Source organism: Scaptodrosophila lebanonensis, unplaced genomic scaffold (assembly GCF_003285725.1).
Source record: "Scaptodrosophila lebanonensis strain 11010-0011.00,11010-0021.00 unplaced genomic scaffold, SlebRS2 tig00000001-arrow-pilon, whole genome shotgun sequence".
NCBI lineage: Eukaryota > Metazoa > Arthropoda > Insecta > Diptera > Drosophilidae > Scaptodrosophila > Scaptodrosophila lebanonensis.
The window spans coordinates 19,944,809-19,960,370 of NW_022060529.1; the positions used below are offsets into that span (position 1 = coordinate 19,944,809).

At 30.4% G+C, this 15,562-nt stretch overlaps 3 protein-coding genes across 3 annotated transcripts; 1 reads left to right on the forward strand and 2 right to left on the reverse strand.

Annotated features, from left to right (window-relative positions):
* Positions 1-426: 426 nt before the first annotated feature.
* Positions 427-2,999, reverse strand: LOC115633646 (cofilin/actin-depolymerizing factor homolog). Its single transcript, XM_030531087.1, has 4 exons — positions 2,864-2,999; positions 1,069-1,259; positions 798-903; positions 427-738 (listed from the first exon to the last, which is right to left on the reverse strand). The coding sequence occupies exons 1-4, from the start codon at positions 2,864-2,866 to the stop codon at positions 592-594; spliced, it is 447 nt and encodes a 148-aa protein (XP_030386947.1). The 5' UTR covers positions 2,867-2,999; the 3' UTR covers positions 427-591.
* Positions 3,000-4,439: 1,440 nt separating this feature from the next.
* Positions 4,440-5,919, forward strand: LOC115633956 (beta-1,4-glucuronyltransferase 1). Its single transcript, XM_030531474.1, has 4 exons — positions 4,440-4,498; positions 4,566-5,036; positions 5,362-5,518; positions 5,601-5,919. Exons 2-4 carry the CDS (start codon positions 4,588-4,590, stop codon positions 5,814-5,816), a joined length of 822 nt encoding a protein of 273 aa, XP_030387334.1. The 5' UTR covers positions 4,440-4,498; positions 4,566-4,587; the 3' UTR covers positions 5,817-5,919.
* A 354-nt stretch (positions 5,920-6,273) lies between these two features.
* LOC115633691 (potassium voltage-gated channel subfamily H member 6) lies at positions 6,274-15,543 on the reverse strand. The gene is made up of 13 exons (XM_030531147.1): positions 15,442-15,543; positions 14,862-15,105; positions 14,352-14,533; positions 12,267-12,287; positions 9,521-9,675; positions 9,015-9,135; positions 8,605-8,725; positions 7,967-8,085; positions 7,697-7,887; positions 7,429-7,571; positions 7,177-7,370; positions 7,006-7,100; positions 6,274-6,409 (listed from the first exon to the last, which is right to left on the reverse strand). The coding sequence occupies exons 1-13, from the start codon at positions 15,541-15,543 to the stop codon at positions 6,274-6,276; spliced, it is 1,824 nt and encodes a 607-aa protein (XP_030387007.1).
* Positions 15,544-15,562: the final 19 nt, after the last annotated feature.

A 15,562-nucleotide genomic window follows, 5' to 3' on the forward strand; every position in this document is an offset into this window, starting at 1 on the left:
GACACGCTTGGTTGCGCAGAGGTCTACACTAACCTAAAATATAAACTTATTTAACCAATTTAACATCTCATTGTTTGGCAAAATTTTCCTGAGTGGCTGGAACATTTTGCACCAAATTGAAACAATAGATAAAATGTTAGAACATAAAAATGGAAACATTTTAAATTAAAAACAAAACTGTTAAAATACTATATTCTGAACATTTATTATCAAATTAAAACAATTTTTAGTTAAAGATGTAACAGCAAATTATAACTTTTGAAAGTTTCCAAATTTATGCATCAAGCATTTTAGAATAGACTGGCTTATAAGACAAACATTTGAAATAAATGCTCAGCTAGCCCTATAAGAAATAAATACTCTAATGCTAAATTCATACTTTCGTATTACCAGGTTACCCGGTTACCCAAATTATGCAACAAGATATAATTTAATTATTATTTTTTTTTGTTTATTTCTACTGAAAATACAAATTATGTAGAAAAGTTTCATACAAATTGGCGATATCGACCCAATACTCTTAACGTCATCGCTGTATTATGCATGCCTTTTATGTTAAATGCGATGCATACATAGAATAGTTATGTTTATTTATTGACGATCAGTGGCTCGTAGTTTTTCTTCGACAGCCTCGCGGGAAGCTTCGGATAAATCGGTTGCTTGTATGTATTTTTGGACTCCGACGAGGGATTTCTTAAGAGCGTCAAAGGAGCTAGAGTACAACATCTTCTTCTTAACCTAAGGATATAAAATGATTTATGTGTAATATTTCTGAGAGCATGATATATTTTAAATACCTTAGCAGTATCGGGGCACCACGACATAAGGAAAAGCTTTTGCTTCTTTGAACTCTCCGATGTGCCCTGGCACTGATGCATATACTCGAAATCGAAGAGGCCATATCTAGGAGTAAAGACAAACAATAAATTATCCAGAACATAGCTTAACAGACAAAACAAATAAGAGTTATCTAAATATAAAAAGGGTGGTTCAAAACACATTGAAATCTTTTATTTATATATATATACATATAAACAAAAAAATTGTCATTTATTGTATCAAACTTACCGGCATTCACCGGGGCCGCACTTTTGAATATCATCTAAAAATTGATCATATTCGCTGTTACGATCTCCAACAGTTTCAACATCAATTTGCTTTTCATCGCGAATGAAAAAAATGACATAGCGGTGTTTTTTGTCCTTTTTTATTTCTTCATATGTGGTTTTGCACACATCAGACACGGTAACTCCAGAAGCCTGTGATAGAATAAAATCGCAGCAATTCGTTTAAAAATTGTAAACTTATCAAGTCTTAAGAATAAAGCACAGCCTTCGCTTGCTTAAAAAAAAAAAAAGTAACTAGGTGAACTAATTGCATACATATTGTTTATTATGTGGACAACAGTAGATCGTCTTTGAGTTACCAACGCCAGGGCGTGTATAATGACAGCACGTTGAAAAAGCGAAATCGCGTTGTAGTAGCGGCTTATTTGGTAATACAAAAATGCGACCAGTCAAGACTGCGGCCCGCGAATCAAAAACCATACAGTAAACGGTAAAACTTGGGCGGCAAGAAAACTTTTTTCTCTTTTGCATTAACTCTTTAATCAATATTATTTTGAATATTTTATTTGTATTCGTTAATGTGCATATATAAAAAAAATAACAATAATTCAAAATTTAGCAATGTGTTTATTTATTTTAAATTTGGCACAATATTGTTCTTGTCTTTGATAGCGATCCATTGCTGTAAATTATGGATATTTACACAAAAATTTATTTTTAATTCATAGAACAGCCTTAGCAGACCGTCGAAGAGAGCACGCAACAATTAATAATCTAAAAAAAAATGTATTTATTGGACATATTTATAAAAAAAAAACTTACAACCACCAACAGAACAAAATATGCACACATATGTACATATGGAAACTCTTTATACACATTTATGGTGAGCAAGCCATTATGTTACTCTCAAGTGTACAGTACACATACATACATATTTGAACATTTGCTCTACGCATATATAGTCTATAACATGCACATGTATGTACAATTTAGGCATATATGTAATATATAGCGTATACATTCAAATATATATGTATGTATGTATAATTTTGCCTGGTTTCAGCTATTTTTCGGCAATGCCGGCTACACACACTGGCAGAAATCTTTCAAACATTGTGGCAACACTACAATATATGTATATGTATATATATATACATACATTTATAGAAAAAATAAATCAGTATACATATGTATGTATGAAAGTACATATCTACATATTTTAGATACATCAAAATCTGAACTTATGTACCATACGTACGTAAACATAATTTGAATTATAAAAATGTTTGCTTAAAACTAAATTTCAGTTTTTATCGTTATCTTCTACGTACAAAGAAAACCAAATCAATTAAATAGGAACCAATATATGTATGCATAAATGTATATATACATATTTACTCATGTAGGAGGCATTATGATACACACATATATAAATATAGATATATATGTATGAATAGTAAGTCACTGCACTGTTAAAATTATGAGTAATGCATTGCCACCAGTTATATTTAATTATCTGCAAGCAGTGAATGCACATATGCAAGAATTTGTACATATATAAGATGGTATTTATAATTTTTAAAAATAATCCTTTTTCTTCTAGTTATTTTTTACCTATATATACGCGCATCCATATTTATACAATTTATACATACACACAAAAATATATATGTACATCCTCTTGAGATTAAGAGTTTATATTTTTATGAATCATCAAGACTATCACATATCAAGTTTCATAACAGGAAGTTACTTATTAAAGAGCAAATGCAGCTATCGTGCGTTATACTTACCATTGTTTCGCAGTTTATAAGGTTTTTAAATTACAAAAATGAAATCTCCACGTAAAATACAAATACTGTTAAGCCGTCTGCCTGCCTTCCACAGTCGTGAACAACCGCACAAATCAACTGGGTGGTACAACTGTGCCGGGTTTATCGTTTTATAGGGTTACCATATCGTTACGATAGTGACGCTGAAAAATCTATACGCTGTCCGCATAATCGCCATGTTGGTAAGTTTCCCCATGTATCATTTCATGTGTCTACGCCCACTAATTTAATATCGCCGAAAGCATCAGGGATCTCTGAAACTGTCTATTACCATATATTAACTGTATGAGTTCGCTTTAATTTGTTTTGAATAAAACCCTTTTGAAATGTACTATATTATTAGTTTCACACTAAAATTAGTTTTTTGACAGACAAACATTTTAAGGTTTTATTATTAATAGAAAAATTAGATTTTATTTATTGACTCCGGTTACCTATTAAATGTCGTAGGATTGTTTTAAAACACATTCTTAGAGGTATAATTAAGTTTTTGATTATATAAGAAAATATGAAGTTGCAAGAAACTATAAGGGTATTCCCGTAATCACAATTGTTAGCAGTTAATCGAATGTTAATATAAAGAATATTTCATCGAATAGATTTGTGTGATATGGTTGCTGTCTGTTTATTTATAAAAAAGAGAAAAGTTTTACAAAAATTGTAGCTTTACATTGAAATTATTGAATTATTTTCGCCATGGTAATATTAACGGAATGTTTTATAATATACATTTGCTAAATTATCAATTTTCGGTAATTACTTGTGATTGAGTTAGTGTTACACCCAATTTATATTTTTGTTGTGACTTTGTATTTTTGTATATTTATGTACGCTTACTTTTATATACTAAAAATGATAACATAAGCAAATGTACCGAATTTCTTTACTTTATGTAATTAAAACATCATATCACTGTATCGCCTTCCCTTGTTTTTTTTTTTTCATACATATGTACATATGTATGTATTGTTTGTTTGTTTGTCTTCTTCTTACATGCATGCATATAGATGTATGTATGTATGTACATATTATATTGTGTGTGCATTCGAATTGCTGTTCGTAAGATATTGGCTCAACAAAATTGAAACAATTGTAAACTTTAGTTCTATAATAAAAAAATATTCTTTCAGTTTAAATGTTCCTTGTCGAACTGCAACACATTAAAAGTGATCCTAATACTCCTGCCAATAAACATTTACTGGATTTTGAGAGGTTGTGTTAATCCACCAGGATATGCTTGCCCCACGACATCCCACACTAAACATAAAAGCAAGATTCCAGCTCCTACGGCTTACTTGCCCTAGCAGTTAGATGAGGCCCAGAAACAACAGCCTCAACTGGACATAAAAAGCCTATTTATAGTAAACAAAACTGTAAATTTAGCTTTTGACGATATTAATATTGGTTACGGTCGCTGGGATAATCAACTTTTATATAAAGTGAAGGATTTTGCGGCAGTTGGTGAGCAATATGCAGAGACATCGGAGTCCAGTCTTATTTGCCTCGCCACACAGAGCTCTGTGGAGCGTTTGTATTCCTTATCACAAGTTGCCACGAACTGGAACGGACCTATCTCGGTGGCGCTGTTTAGCGCTGGTAATGAAGAGTATATTGTTTTACAATACTACATCACTTATTTGCGTCTTTGCTTTCCGAATATTAGAGCAAATGCGAGTTTTCATATTATGATTCCACGAAATTACGAAGACCTACCAAGGGTATCGTCGTTTTCGTTTATTGTAAATGGCCATTTCGATTGTCTATATCCTGAAAAGACACTCAGGTCGCTCCTGAAAATTAGGACAACGAAAACTTTGCAATGGCGATTAAAAAATCCGTACCCCCAAAACCACATGCGAAATGTAGCGCGCAAGGGCTGTCAATCAAAATATGTTTTTCTGACCGATATTGATATAATACCCAGCAGAAATATAGTGCCACAACTTAATTATTTTTTAAGTAATGTGCGTTGTACGGGTAGTTGTGCATACGTAATACCTACATTTGAAATAGATGTGCGAGCACAGTTTCCAAGTTCCAAGGAATACCTGATCCGATTATACAAGAAAGGGCTCGCAAGACCCTTTCATGAAAAGGTCTTTATTTACAATCAGTATGCGACAAACTTTTCCAAGTGAGTATATAATACCGTTTATTTCAACTTCATTTTAATTGTTCCATCATATAAAATTATTAACCTATGCAAAAAATGCTTTCGGGAATAAAATATTTAGGTTGTAATAAATCTCCTAATCTCCTAATAAAGCACAATTTAATATCGACGATTAAGCGTCTACTAAAACAATCTTGTACAACATATAAAAAAACATCTTATAATAATAAAACATTTGATTCTGAAATATTCAACCGCTTAGAGAGCATTTAATTGTTGAGGCCTTTTAATAGGATATTTTTGAAGCCCTTGTTACTATTAATGTTCTTAAACGTTTATTTTTTAGGTGGCTATCGAATGCAAATCCTAACGAGACGACTGTCAGCATAAGCCACACTGTAACAAATTTTGAATTTTTGTATGAGCCATTTTATATAGCGCTAGATAACGTGCCGGCCCATGATGAACGATTTACGGGCTATGGATTTACTAGAAACTCACAGGTAAATATACCATCTTCTTTATCGAATCTGCTTAAGAAAATTTGATTTTAAGACTTAATGTTCTTTTCATTATTTACTTCAGGTATACGAAATGTACGTGGCTGGATATCAGTTTTTCGTTTTATCGCCCGTTTTTACTTGCCACTGGGGTCTTCAAAGGAAGCAAGCCAGACCTTCTTGGCGTGAGCAACAAAACAACGCTAATCGAAAGAAATTTGATGTGTTTAAGAGTGAAATATTTGCTCGCTATAAGAATGATCCATTATTAATGTTGAAATCTAAAAAAAATAAATCCTAATAACTTGCACTGCAAATTGAATTAGTGTTGAGATGTACATCTGTAAATAATAAATAAATAAACTAATTTAAATACAAAACGATGCAAACCATCGTCGAACTTATATTGAACTGTTTAGATTCCATGCCCTTGATTTCATGTCGAGCTTCTTCACTCTGCTTAAGAGAAAATGGACTTTGTGATATCTGCTTGGTTTAGTGTTAGGATTCACATTAAAAAGAATGATCCAATTGCATCATTTGGTAAAAAAAAATAAGTTGTGTAATGACGATTCAGTATATTATGTATGTATCTATATTCTACAATTTGAAGCACTTTATTTGAACTAAGCATACCTAAACCTGCAATTAGAAATTTAAAAAAAAAACGCTTTCCGGAATGAAAATGTTATCGTATTTTTATTTTTGTTGGAAACATAAACGCTCAAAAAGTAACTACAAAAACTGTTTCACTGTGATTATTTATTGTTTTCAAATAAATCTAGCTGATAGTTTGATATCTCATTTTCAATAAAAATATTAACATCTCTGGCATTGTTTTTCACTTTGTGTACAGCAGCATTAATATTTTGGGTTTTGTAGCGAAGCCCGACGCTGAAATATAATAAGAGTTTCATTAATTAAAAGCAAGCAATTGGGAAAAAGTTGTGAAAGTGTAAAAGTTTAGGCTTAAATTCATTATCTGAGGGAAGCACCAAAGACGAGTGCCATTTATTTAGTATGTGTTTCCAGATAGAATAGATTCTCTTATTTTTTACCGAGCTCACTAAAATAGCATAGTTGGGGAAAAATGTTTGACAATTTCCAATGTGTAAGATGGAACGTAACAAGCAAAATTATTTTCACTAACATTTATTAAAATTTCATAATACTTTAAAAATGGAGTTTTTTTAGTTGGTGGAACACTATAGCGGAAAGGACTGTTCACTTAATTTTTTACAGTTCTGCGACTTAAAATGTCGTTAATTAAATAGTAGATTAAAAAATTGGCCAGCTAGGCCTATCATGCGTATGGTTCTCTTGATTTTGAGGCCTATGTTGCAGCTCGGTTTTGAGGCACGACCCGCGTCGATCTCTGGAATCTTTAAATAAAACAATTTTGAATGCAACAAAGGCAATGCAAATATTTTACATTTAGTGCTTTTTGTTGAAAAATTAAATTATGTATTTATACGTATGAAGGCACTCACATTCTTATTGATGGTAAATCACTTGTACTTCTTTCCCTTTCTGTCGACCTTGCCCGTAAATATCGGTGCTTAATATCCACCCCGCTTTGCTTTTCCTGCAAACAAAGAAAATGTCTCTTATTCCTGGGTCCAAGTTTCTTTAAAACTCCTCTCATTATTAAATTTACTTACGTCTCTCATATTGTATGTCAGTACCAAGTTATTCATGAAACAGTCAAAAAATTCCGGATATAAATCAAGAACATCCATTAAATCATCTCTGTGTATTTTGTGTATATCACAATAAGTCAACGCCCGTACGATACCATTGGACTTGCCAAGAGTGGAATGAATGAAAGGATTCTCGCCAAAAATATCATTTTTACCTATAAAATTAAGGCATTATGTGTAAGGTATTAAATTTGCATTATAGGTTGTACTCACCTAATATAACAATAACGGTATTATCCCTTTGAATTTCAATTGATCCTCGAGCAATAAAGAACAAGGATGTCAGCACATCACCCTTGTGCACTAAAATATCTCCGGGTGGTGCGTGAGTGGTTTTAAATTTAAGTGAAAATGCCCTAAAATACAATTTGATCAATAAAGTAGGCAAATAACAAGATGATATTTTATTTTATACAATAATCAAGTACATTGTACAATTATCAAAAACAAAAATACATCATAATCGCATTTATAAGTATACCTTAAGCACCCAGGACTAGCTCCAGCAAAGGCCGAACAAGTCGTTAACAGCTTTCTGTTTAAGTGCAAACATATATCTGCTTGAAGACCTTCAGGAAATCCCTTTAACAATGAATTCATATCAATTCCATTTGTATAAGTCCACGCATGCTGAAAATAGTCTTCTAATTTTTGCCTAAGAGGATTCGGAATCTACAACAATAAAAATAATTCACACATTTGGGTTTTAGACTTTCCTATTATACGCTTTTGTATTAAACAAACATCTTACCTGGTGAAACCGAATAAACTCACGAACACGAAGCATTTGAGTGTGATATCTTGCAGTTCCAGAATAAAGCCTTTGTATTATAGCCGAAACATTTCCAAAAATACTGGCATACATTAGAGCTATAAAACAAAATATATATGTATATATGTGTGAGAGTCTTTCGATAAAAGCTCAATTAAATAAGTATAAAAAGTAGTGAGTAGTTAATTTTAGTAGTACTCTTGCAAGTGGTTTAGGTTTAAAATATCTATATCAAATATAAGTCAATTGACCATTAAAAAAAAAAGATGGCGCCTAGATTTGATCGAGGAGCTGGTTAAAATATTTTTTGCAAAAAATGTTCCAATTATAATATTTAAATCAGCATTCGTGTTGATGAAGAACTGTGTGGCCGTATTTTATAGGGGCTGAGTGACCATTCTGCACAGCTGTTTAATACAATAACAATGCACCACAAAACTAAATCACTTGCAGGAATACCACTTTGAAGTGGGCTACTTAGATCTTTCAATATAAATAATGAGTTAACACAAAGTTCGCTATAAATATAGATCCATTTTCAAATTAAGTAACAGAATATAACTTATATCTTTTTATAGAGATAAAATAAAAAGTAAGTTTTTAAAACGCTTACGTACATCCAACAAGCATAACACATATTGTAAATATTTTTTCTGCATCAGTATTTGGTGCCACATTTCCAAATCCCACAGAGGTTAGTGAAGTAAATGTAAAATATAGAGCTGTGATGTATCGTGACTGAAAAATACGCGTATAAGCAAACGACTTTATTTATTTACATCATTGTAACTTAGAATTAATCCTAAAAGAGTTTTTGTTTATTAAAATATATCTGGAATCTTGCTATATTCTATCATATGTGTAAACTAATTTCTTTATATGATAGAGTGAATGGGGCTGAAGATCTTAACGTAAAAATGTATGTTACAAAAACACAATGTAAAATGTAATTTATGCGTCATTTAATATCTTTCCAAGTTAAGCACTGATCGGCTATAATGTCATGTAAAAGTAAGGCGTCGCTTACCTTAATAGACGGTCCACCAGTTTTGTTTTCAAAGTATGGTTCTTGAATATCGTACGCAAGGGAATGCAACCATCCAATATTTTTGGATACCATTCCCCTCTCGGCATTTCCAATGGCATACCTGCAACAAATACATAAATAAATAATTTAAAAGATTGAGAATGAATAAAACTTCACTTTGAATATTTGTATGTTTTTTACACAAGCTAATAATAAACAATTGTAACAGTTGATATAAAAGATCGTAATAATTTTCAAAATAATAAGTAGAATTGAAATTATTTATTTATACATTTAAAAACTGATATATTAATCTAAAATTGTTGAAACGTAATCTATCATAATATAAATGTAGTATGGTAAAAATATTTCCAATAATGCTAAATAATGTTAATAGTTAAAAATTCTAATTGATAGAAAAGAGGAAATATATAATAAATAAATATCAATATGGATAGCAGCTTCAACGAGTACAACATTTTTTTTAAGTAGTAGTATTTACTTACCATATACAAGCGAGCCAATGTGCGATTAGTACAAATGTAGCCATTAACAAAATAAGTACTGCTGCTCCATATTCAGAATATCGGTCAATTTTTCGGGCCACTCGGACTAGTCTTAAAAGTCTTGCTGTTTTCAAGAGACCGATTAAAGTTGTTGTCTAAAAAAATATGGAAATAAAAGGTGCATGATTTATTAAAGGTCTTAAGTCAATCAATCTAAAAATACTATCTATCCTATCTTTACAAATGTTTTTTAAAAGAAAATGCAGAAGACTGCCATTAGTTTCACATGTTCATGAATGATAGTATTATTAGTGTTATGTTAGTATTATGAGGGTTGTTTTGTTAATTAGTTTTGTTATTGAGAATTGCTGGACACAATGTGTTTTCAGCCAAAAGGTAATATACTAACACAAAAAAATGTTTTACAGTTGAGGGCATCAAAAGTCATAATTTCTTTACTAGATACGGGTTTTATATAACGATCTTTCCAATATTTACCAAATCTCATTTTCTAACCGATAATCACTATTATAACCCAATTAATTGAGTTAAACTACTACTAAAAATGTTTAATATTTTTAATTGTGACAAATCTTTTTGTACAGCATATTAAATTATTTTCAAAAATCAAATCAATGCAGCCAGTCGTTCACATATTTACTTTAATAAATATGATAGTATTCGAACTTATATTATAACGCGGTCTGATCTGAATTAAATTTGACAATAATATTTCTTATATGTATATGATTTTGTATATTTGTACAAGCCAAACGACTTTTTCTACTCAGCTCAAAGCTATTTATACAATACAGTTTCTACGATGGTCCAGTAATGCTGAATATAATGCCATATTGCATCGAGCCCTATCTTCGATATTCCTGCATCTACAATTTTTTTTACAACGTAAACTGCCTATTTCAAATTGAAAGGTATAGGAGACAGGCTAACTACATAAATTTTCCATTGTTTCAAATAAGTATTTGTTACCTTAATAGATACTAATTAACTAGTAAAATACTTCGCATTGATTACGAAACATTTAGATTGGACATATAAAATTTCTCTATTTTAGGTAAATCCTATACAAATCAATGCGACTGGTTCAAGTTCATACTTATTTTCAGTCCACTATTTCCCATATCCATGTTTTCAGATCCTATGTGTACCCAATTGAACACGATTTGAAAAATGTATATAAACAAATGTAAGGTAACTTTATTTGATTTCAGTGTCTAAGTAAATAGGAATTACCTTATTTATTTATTATTAATATTTGTAATCTGGGAAGATCTTTTTATAAAGCTGCCTTAGAAAAGTTTAATTTCTTTCAAGAAGACCAGCCAATTTGGCTATTCATTTTCTCTTTATGATACCAAGTACCATGGGTGGTGTCCTTATCGTACTCCAGTATCCTCTTTCTACATTACACAATCTTATTAAAAAATGAGGCTTGCATTTTGCGAATCCTGTCTAAAAGACATTTCATTTCATTCTTTTTGCCTTGTAGCCTCGTAATCTTTCACCATCTGCACAAAAATATTCCGTTTGGCAATCGTTTGTAGTTGGTATGAGACCGTTAGAGTTTAAATGTGATTGTAAATCTGGTTTTGATGAGGATTGGATAGCATCCGGCAGATGATGGTGATCACAACGCTGCGTGAAAAAAATCAGAGGCCGGGGCGTATGTTTTGCGATAATTTAAGGTTGAGAAAAGTGTATACGAAAGTGTAGTTTTAATGTAAAAATTCATGATTCATTAAATTACTAACCACTCCTGGATCATCGTGATTTTTTTATTTGGTTAATTTCAAATAACCAAAGCTGGATGGGTTTAACTTTTCCAATGTTACATAATTCATGTTAATTTAGAGATTTTCTTAAGACTACATTGTACTCATAAACATTTAAAAACTTGTGCTCAAGAAGAGATTATTTTACAGAATCTGTGTAATGTATAATGTAAAATGTATTTATAATGGCAATATTTAAGTTATATTATTTTCAATAAATATTAAATAGAGAATTTTCCATGATATTCTATTTTTTCACAAACAAATTGGCAGCGAATCCGCCGGACAGTTTGTTAATTTTCGTTTTATATTTTTAATAGATTAAAAATAATGTACACAAAAGATGTATCTTCAAATAAATATTGGGGCTGTAAATTTTGTACCCTAAATCAACCAGGCAACAACTTTATTTACGCAAAACCTTAGATCAAAAATACAATGAGATTGCTTCAATGAAGGTAAAAAGAATTAAATTGTTGTTTTATGTAACAAAGCTGTGGTTTTGTGAATTTGTTTGAGGGTAGGACTATACTTGTAATGTATGCTTTCTAGCTTACGCTAAATCCCGGATTAAATATTATATGTTTGTTTGAGATTTCCCAGGAATGTAAACTGAAAATTAAAAAACTATATGTATATTGTCTTTATTAAATACGGTTCTTATATATTGTCCTCATTTTGAATACATCGGAGAAATCTTGAGAAGCATCAATAAAAACTATTTAGTCCTATTTTACGTATGACTCCCCGAAATATGTATGAAATGTAACAGAAAATGTGGATTATTTACAAGAAATATATATATATGTGTGGGGATAAATTTGAAATTTCAACATAAGGTATTTTTATACGCAACAAAAAAAGATATACGATTCGGAGATTAGTATTCATTTTAAGCATGTATACATTCAATTATTTTGCATAATAAGACAAAATGTTCTGACTTTTAATACCTCGTCATTATCCAAGCCAAGCTGTAAAATATTAGATACATTTATTTAAAATAAATATAGAACAGGATATATATTCTTAAATTAAAAACTAGTGAAAGCCTATAAACCGACAGTGCTTGACTATATAGTAGCTGTACCTGATATCAGAGAATTCAAAAAAGCATGGCATTATTTCAATGGATGTATTTATTAACAAACGAGGTCTGTCCCATTTTGATGATTTTGCTTGATGTGTATACATACATTCATTTGAAAACTGGAGTTATACATATTAATTATTTATGTGTTGATGTTATGCATAACTTTTACTGTAATTTTACTATTAATTACCAAAATTTGGCCGTCGAAAAGTAAATTGCAAAATTTATTGCGTCATGGTTCCAAAAAACTACTCCATTCTTACAACTATTTTACATATGTATACTACATAGTATCTTCATTCCCTTCTGCCGACTAAGGCGTCTGCCATACTGCTTGTATTAGTTAATTGCCTGGTTTATTCAGGGTATACATTTATTTCCTTGGTCCAAAAATGCTTCTGACAGTTTGAAATTATTTGAGCCCATTATGAAAATTTAAAAATAGGATTTATATTTCTTATAATTGTTTTTGTGTATTGATTTTATTCGTTGAAAAAAGTTACCCCAGCCCCGTTTCAAATATTTATTATATTTTTTAACGATCATAACTATAGGTATTAACAAGTTTTGCTATCATGTAATATTTTAAAGTTTTCAACCATAATTCGATAAAATATGTAGTGTATGTGTGTTTGTATAAGCAGGGTGAAATGAATAAATAGGTTAAAATTATCAAATAATTGTATGTACTAATATAGATCTCATGTCCCATTATTATTTTGATGCCCTGTTTTATACTAAAAATAATGACAATTCTGAAAGTAGGCCCGATAAGAAAATGAATCTACTATTATAAACCTCAGAAGCTTATAAAAAAAGTTAAGTCAAATACTAAATCAAAAAAGAACTAGAACACGGATTAGAGTAACTATGTACAATAATAGGCCAATACAATAGTTTCATTTCCGATTTTCAAATAAGTAATACCCTTTATATGTACATTACACATTTGGAGTTTGCCTATTAAACGTTTGCATTAGGATTACCTCTGGGGAAAACTGTTCTCTTACCCATCTATAAAATCCAATTTTATAATACGGCGCCCAGCTTTAAATTTAACTTTGGTGTGTTTATTATTTTGTTGTGCCTTTATTTAAATAAAAAGTAGATGTTTTCATTACAATAAGCAAATATCGGTTCGCCAAGTGGCCAAGAAATCAAGAGCTTTTTGTAAACGCAATGAAGCTACACTTATTCACAAACTTCTCTTCTTCTATTTGCATTAGGGGTACACTATAACTAACGGACGAACTTAACAAATACTCCACCATGGTGTTCCCGTTCAAAAGCGGTTAAGACTTTTTATTTTAGATAACAGTACCGAAACTGAATTGAATTTAATGTTTACAAACCATACAAAATAAATGTGCGACTGCAGGTGATAGCGGTGTGTAAAGCTGATGTGCGCAATTTTCAGAGGGAGTGTTGAATTTAAGTTTTCGTAAAAAAGTATTTCTCCTTATAAATTTTTTAATATGAAATATATATATAAAAAAAAGGAAGTGTTTAGATAAAATTTTCATAAAAAGTATATTTTGTTTAATTGTAAGGGGTATGCAATTATTTAAAAAAATAAAAAACGTATAAGCTGTATAATAAGCTCATAAATTCCTAATATGCCACTCTTGTTTTTGGCATATTTTACTCATTCATTTAAAGATTTTTCACCTCAAAATGCTCCACATTCGTGTTCTTTTTTTACGTTAATAACAATCTAAAAAGCATCGTGTTATCTGAAGCTTGATTGTTAGTAAAAATAAAAATGATTTTTCGCATTTGTTAACATAAACGTGGCATATAGATGGCTCAAGTAATAAAAAAATTAGGTTGGTTAATAGGTATTAAAAATATAAAAAATTGTTGCGCTTCCAAAAATACAATCGTTGCATATCGGAACTAATCAAAAAACGAAATAAAAATTAAATAATATGAAATAAAAGCTTACCTCATCCGTGTCACTTCCAACGAGAAGCAAGTCGAAAGGAACTGCAGCCACTAAATCAATTAAAAACCATCCACTAAGATAATGCACAGCTATCCGACCAGGATGTGAAACCACTTCGTCTTGTGCATTTACAAAGGTTGTTCGGAAATTTATAATTATATCAACAACAAACGTTACGTCCACTGGAAACAAAATATGTTTAATGATTAATATATAAAGTACATATGAACCAATTAGCGGTTTAATTAATTCAAGATTTATTTAAAATAAAATATGGAAACCATCAAATGCGATGGTTACATGCCAACTTATTAGTATTACAGTATTACAGAAAATTTGATTAATTTAAGGCAATATAGTTCTGAGCAGTGAAATAAGAAAATAAAAAAATAGATTACAACTCACTAAAGAACGTTCCATAATGACTATTTAAGATTAATTATGTTTGTTTTCACTGCTATCTTTCAAATTGTATATTGAGTTTGGAATACAATATTGTAGTTATCTTACCAATTAAATCAATTATGACTATCGGATCCGAATTTATATACTTGTTATTTCTTCGTTGGTAATCCTGTTCCCCCAGAAGAAATGCTGCAACATATGGCGTAAAAATGGCGGTGTACATCACCAATATTAATATAATCCAGTCCCATACTGCCTTGAATGGAGAGTGGTGTAAAATAGTCCAACTGTGATACGTATTGTCTTGAAGCTTTTGATCATGGAGAATATTTCCTCTTAAAGAAAGAACCTGGAAGTAAGTCCATATAAAGTACATAATAAATATGTAATTTTTGATGTTTTGGCTTAACAAAGCAGGACATTTATTTCTTATTCTCTAAATATTGTAAAAATACTTGTAAAAATTGTTCAATAAATTAACCAAAATTATTTATAAATGTTATGCATCTCAACGCAAGGAACAAATAATTTTTTATTTTTAAACATAACTTAATAGTCGAGATGGGTAGGTAATAATTTATTTTCTAACAATTGAACAATGAATATAATAAACTTTATATAAATAAACTTTACTTTTACCTTAAGTATTTAATTCTAAGTATAGATAAAAGTGTTTTTAGCTTACCGTGTCCACTGGATCTTGTATTTTAATATCATTTTTCGAACCAAGAAGCGCCTCTTTATCCAAAACATCCTCATACTGATCATTGAGTGTGTTTTGTAACATTTTGTCTTTAGAATTAGGT